This window comes from Charadrius vociferus, unplaced genomic scaffold (genome assembly GCF_000708025.1).
Source record: "Charadrius vociferus isolate BGI_N301 unplaced genomic scaffold, ASM70802v2 scaffold1746, whole genome shotgun sequence".
NCBI classification, from domain to species: Eukaryota; Metazoa; Chordata; class Aves; order Charadriiformes; family Charadriidae; genus Charadrius; species Charadrius vociferus.
The window spans coordinates 89,955-95,988 of record NW_009648913.1 but is presented as its reverse complement, the minus strand read 5'-3'; the positions used below and the strand labels follow the sequence as shown (position 1 = coordinate 95,988).

The 6,034-nt window shown below is 50.4% G+C and overlaps 1 protein-coding gene across 1 annotated transcript in view; it reads right to left on the bottom strand.

Moving 5' to 3' along the window:
* Positions 1–1,830: 1,830 nt before the first annotated feature.
* The window catches only part of ERAL1 (Era-like 12S mitochondrial rRNA chaperone 1), a 9,023-nt gene continuing 4,819 nt past the window's right edge, over positions 1,831–6,034 (bottom strand). Inside the window, 11 exon segments of the mRNA XM_009887239.1 lie at positions 1,831–1,953; positions 2,280–2,360; positions 2,626–2,775; positions 3,278–3,670; positions 4,173–4,285; positions 4,746–4,807; positions 5,161–5,207; positions 5,376–5,453; positions 5,541–5,668; positions 5,770–5,797; positions 5,799–5,922. Coding sequence (XP_009885541.1) covers positions 1,831–1,953; positions 2,280–2,360; positions 2,626–2,775; positions 3,278–3,670; positions 4,173–4,285; positions 4,746–4,807; positions 5,161–5,207; positions 5,376–5,453; positions 5,541–5,668; positions 5,770–5,797; positions 5,799–5,922 — 1,327 coding nt within the window.

Sequence of the window (6,034 nt, the reverse complement as noted above, 5' to 3'; positions counted from 1 at the left end):
TCATTTTATTGCAAGGAAAATACAAAAGTCGCACAGAAGCATTCAAGGGACCACGCTGTCCCCTGCCCAGAGGAAACACGGCAGGCCACGCTCCAGAGGCTTCTCAACCCGGCTTTCAGGTGATCCTGCATTCCTGACAGTGCAATCCTCCAGCAGCCCAGACACAGGGTTTTGCTGGTGCTGGTAAAGCATCTCCTTGACGTTGCACCGGAGAGGGATGGCGGGCACAAGATTTGCTCAACAGGTTTGGGTCCCAGGCAGGAGCAGACAGTCCCCAGCAGACCCTATCAGATCTCCTCATTTAACTGTTGCAGCAGCTGCCCGGGCTCTCCTCGCTCAGGGATGTTAATTTATAATAGCACACGGGGATTTACCTGGATTTCTGGCAGGAAACTACCCAGTGCTCCAAACGCCTGAGCACAGTGGTGTACGGAAACAAAACTCAAGCCCCCAGACACCAGGTCCCACTGCTGTTCCCACTTCAGGCTTTTCTTCAGCTGCAACAGCCTCTACATTTGTATCTACAACCCTGGTGCAAAGAGGAACGACTTTACAGTAATACCGGTGCAATAAACTACACAAATTCCTAATAACGGGGGTCCACTCTGGTTTTGCATGACAAACAAACCATTCCAAAGAAGTAAGCATCTACGAGATGCTGCTAGCAGCACCTCCAGACCAAACCACTCAACATTCATTCATTAGCGAAACATCCAGAGGGATGGACAGGCAGGACCCCACTGGGCACCAGAAACAAGATGTGAAGAGGTAGGACACCTCTTCCCGGCTCCGTTTCCCTTTCTGATCAATGCGCTCCAGCAAATGCTCACAAGCCCATTCTCTGACCTCCCGCCTCTCTCACCAGAGGTCAGGGAAGCAGCTCGTATACACATCCAGAACAGATCACAGCTCCATTTCTCCGCTTCTCCAGAAATCCACTCAGAAGAGTCTGTGAGCAGACCCATCTCTCTGGAGCGAGTACCACGTGCCGGGAGCAGTGAACTGCTGGGGAAGTTGGAGGAAAGGGTAACAGGGGAAAGAGAAGGAACAAGCATTTTTACAAACCACTGCACAGAAGAGGTCAAAATGAAAGCAGCAGCTGGCAGTCATCAAAGAGGATGGTGCACGCAATCCTGTGGGCAGGGCCCGCCCCCTCAGGAGTTGGAAACAACTGGCCTTCATGATCTACGGAGTTTAAGAGCTCCCTCTGTCACACCCAGTCATTACAGAGCGTTTCTGCTAGCCAGCAAACCCCTCCACTCAGGCTGCCTGGGCAACACTGACTCCCTAAATCACACGCTCACATCCATGAACTTCACCAGGGCAGGGAGCAAACCCGACGTGAGACCACCACGTGGGCAGGGGCAGCCTCTTCCTCCTGCACGACCACCGCTGGAGTCATTCAGCCTTCAGAAGACATGATAAACGTGTGCTGATAATTCTTCACTAAAATCCTTTTGTCCGCTAAAAGACAGGAGATGCTCCTGAGCTGCCAGGCGCAACCACTTGGCAGCGAGGACACAGAACACGGCCCAAAAGAAGTGGATGACAGCTCTGTAAACCCAGTACTAGAGTCACACGTACAGCTGGTTCTCTGATGTCCGTCCCCAGCTTCCACAAGATAAGGTGCCATAGAAGGTCTGAAGATTTTATTTCGGTTTGGGCCATTCCCCCAAAGAATAATATATTCTACTTCAGCCTCCTATATTGATTCCATCATCCTCTGTTTCTGGATTGAACAAAGGTGCCAAGATATCCGCAGGGGAAAATGGGACTGGTTTCTCCACATGACCAGAGAGCTCAAGGGCTGTTAAAACACATGCAAAGAGCTCAACTCTTCACATCCACCTTGAGCTTCAAGCGGACGTCACACAGGAAAACGTTCATCAGGTCCTGGCTAGCCTCCTGAGCAATCCTGCTGATAACCTTACCTCCTCTTCCAATCAACATCATCTGCATTAAAACCCAGAGAGAAGATCATCGTACTCATCCTTACGTCGCTTAACAGCGGGGAGCCATCACCCAACAGTGCAGCCACAGAAGCAATTAAAGGGGATACAGCAGTTAGGGAAATCCCAAGATCAAACCGCAGGCAAGTGATCGCTTCAGGAAGGTGTAAGCTGTTACTGAACAGCCTGCGACTGTGTCAGGCACCTCACTCTTCCCAACAGAGACCCCACAACTGATGGGGAGGGGATCGCAGCAAGGATGCACATGCGCTGGACATAGGGAACCTCATTTCACGCTCCCCAGAGCCCCATCTCTCTTCTGTTACTCACCATATGAGACTTCCTTGGGACCAAGAGGTTCTGCACGATGACGAGCTCCCCACTCGGTCCTTCCTCCCACATCTCGGTCACCTGCAACAACAGCAAGCGCACACTCAGCAATTCCGCAAAGCTCCTCAAGAACAGCAAATGCCACTCCCTCAGAGAGCTCAGCACCCTGACACGAGCACGCAAGGGTGGCTCCCCTTCACACACACAACGGGTCTCACAGCAAGTCCCACGCCACCCCACCAGGCCTAGAGAGAGCTTCACATTCAAACAAAGGGATTCTCATCACATAGTCTTGTTTTTCCAACAAAACAGCTCAAAGGAAAGTCTGCTTGCATGAGCTTCGCACCTGAATCACGCCGTAGGGCACCTCCCGTGGCAAGTACTCGAGTATCTTCTCCCTGATGATATTATCACAGATCTCTTGAGGTGACTGGCTGGTCAAGACCCCGCTGTGAAACTCCCAAGGGCCTGGCTTGGCTCGCATCAGGAGGTACCGCTGTCAGCACAAAACCACACATCGCATCCATCAGCTGCCACGTACCGCTCTCGCAGTGCCACCAACCCCTGCATTCATCTTACAGCAAGTCACTATGAGGACGCTGCTGCTCGTCAAGCATCAGGGTAATAGTTTAGTACCTTCGGCAGGGAAAGGATAAAGGGAAGCTTCTGAAATTTAAACCCTGCCAAATGATCACACCTCCCTAGAGCCATTTACGAGTTATAAAAGCCCATAGCATCACTTGTAGCTGAAAGATAATGCGTTGGGTGGCTTCGTCACTATGAACAGGCTGCTGTTGGGCGAGCCCCAAATAAGAGTTCTGTACAGAAAACTCTGGAGATACAGTACGGACATACTCCATGTTGACAGATGACACTTCCCCCCACACCCCAGGCCAAGAAGAGCAGCTCTGCTACTTCCTCACAGGAGTATGAAGTACCAGGGTCCCACAAGGGCACGCCAGCCTCAAAGCGTTAACAGAAGTTCAGGCTGCAGTTACCTTGAGCGTATCCACCTCCTCCCCATGGAGAGCTGCCAGCATGAAGATCTCCTGGAAGCACGGCCAGCCTTTCATATTTTTCAGATCTCTGCTTCCATAGCGCTTCGGCGCTTGGGCTTCTTCTGTGACAAGACTGGACTCAGAAGCCCTCATATAACTGCTGTTGTCCAAGCTACAGCCTTCTTGGGCTTGATCTGTTTCCTGCAGACAGTGAGACTCACGGGCCCTATTCTCAGGTGGACAAGCCTGAGTGACTTGAAGGGGAGACTTTGCTGAAGAACTAGAGGTATGTTTAAATTCAGATCTCACTTCCAGTTTCCTTCCATTTACAATCCCCTCTGTTAGCTGAGTTACTAGTTCCAGCAGGATGAATTTCTTCTTTAGCAGATCCACCTAACATGAGAGAGAGGTGTCAGGAATTTGTCCCAAATGAGGTTGGCAGCTGGGCCCTGGATCCAAAGGAGCCAGAAGAAACCACCCAGGGGAGGCAGTTGCTGCAGGACAAGGCTTCTTGTCCACAGTTTTCCAACCAGAGGCCAAACCAGAGTGTGTCAGCAGTTCCAGTACAGTTTGTCCAAACACTGTTAACTTGACAGCAAAACCTACTCCATCAGCTCTGCTAAGATTCTCGCTGGCTAACCCCACTGTTGTACCAGCTCCTCTTTCCAGGCTGATTTAAACCCCGGCCTGTAGCATATAGCTTCAGGAATGTGGGAGCATATAACACGTATCCATACATACACACTTAAATATTCTGGAGTATAGGGGGAAACTGGTGTCTTTAACAGCTTCAGACTCAGTGACCTGAAAACGCACCCCTGCTGATGCCAGGTACTGTCCGAAGACACTGGCGTAACGTACTGTAGAAGGCAGAAAAAACAAGCTCCTCATTTACCTTGTTCAGAACCAGGACACTGGGGATATGGGGAAAGTGAGAAAGACACTTCAGCACCTCCTTGCTAAGACAGTTTCGCGTCCAGTGATCCGATACGTCCACCAAAACCAGAACTGCCAGAAAAGAAGGAGGGAAAGATGACAAATCTGCATTTTCCAAAACATTTGTTTTTCAGCTTCTCTACAGCCTGTGGTTGAATCACTTTGCTCCTGCTGCTACCTCTCTCTCTTCTACAGGACAGCATGCAGATGGAACCAAAAAGAAGTATTTCAATTGAGAAAACAATAAAATTAAGTTTATACTTGTCATCCTAATGACATCACACATACTGAAACTCAACGTCCAAGCCCATATATAAACCTAAGCTGCCTCCCCTCAGCACCAGGCAACTCTTATCCCCTCCTCAGTTCAATATTTCAATTATTTTCACTGCCTTTCCCTCCTCCCTCCCAGTTCACGCTCCTAGGGCTGCCTCTGCTGCCCAGTAAATATCCAGATACCACAGCTATAGGGTTGTAAACTTCTGTGGCAGGTAAAGGGTTTGGCTGGATCCAAGAGAAGTTGAGTACCCACCTAAATCCGCATGTTTCATGCTGTCCCATGGGTCTGTCAGCATGGCTTCATCTAATTTATGTCTGAAAGACAAATGCAAATGAGTAAGCCAGACAGACAACCACAATCATCTTCCTTCCCCTCAAAAGGGGAGGAAACAGTGTTTTCCATCATCCCAGCTGACTCAAAGCTGCTTTACGGGCTGTGACATCCCTTGTTACGTGCACATATGCAGAAAAAAAACAAAGGCGGGCTCAAGGGATGCCACAGACTCTGTGTGCTACTGAAATTGCAACAATAAAATACATAGAGACAAAAAAAATAAGGCTAAAAATACACACTCCTGTCACTCCTATTTTTGCAAGCTTTGCACAGTGGAAATCACTCTCTGGTTTTATGAAACCCTGCCCCGCTCTCCCCACAACAGCAGTGATACCTTTTGGCTTTAAAGGGACTAGTGAGGCCAGGTGTGTCCAGAATGATCTAAAAAGAGGAAAGACAAATCTTGTTAAGTTTGCCTGCAGTTAGTGGCCACGCTAAACCTTATATTCGTGCCATTAGAAGTGACCCCACAGGATACAATGAGAAAATCCTGCACTTTTTGCCTAACACTCCTCACTGCCCCAGGCAGGAGCAGGTCTGGAAGCTTACCAATTGTGTGTCCTCGTATGTGACGACACCTCGGGCTTTGCATCGGGTTGTGTGCACTTTCTGAGAGACAGGGAAAACCTGTAAGAAATTAAACACGTTACACAGCCAGAATATGTCAAATAAGCTGTTTAGCAGCCTGAACTTGCTGGTCCACCCCAGCTTTACCTTTCTGCCCAAGAGCTGATTAGAAAGTGTGGACTTCCCAGCGTTGGGCGCTCCGATGATGGCAATTCTTAAAACCTTGGGGTTCTGTGGCTGGTCGGGCTGATTCTGTAGCAGACGGTCTTGCTCCTCTGCCAGGGAAAAGAAGGAGCTTGAATGCTGCTAAATCCCACAGCGAGTCAGGACCATCCATCCCAGCGCGAGGACCCAGGTGGCAGCTGGTACCACTCACTTTTGCTGGTGGCAACAGGTGGCGGGTGCTGGCCCAGGGCATTGCTCGGTTTCTCGGTGGGGATGCCCAGGATGCTGCCCAGTGCAGAGCTGCTCTCGCTCCTGCGGGCAGGGAGCAGAGCGGCCCGCGGGGCGCCGCTTTCCAGGAGACGGGCTGGAAGGACAACAGCAGCAAACGCTGCATAAACCGAAGATCTGCGTGTACTGAAAACGCCCCAAAATCGTGCCGTTCCCTTTCTCCCCACGCTGCAGCGCCCGGTCACCCC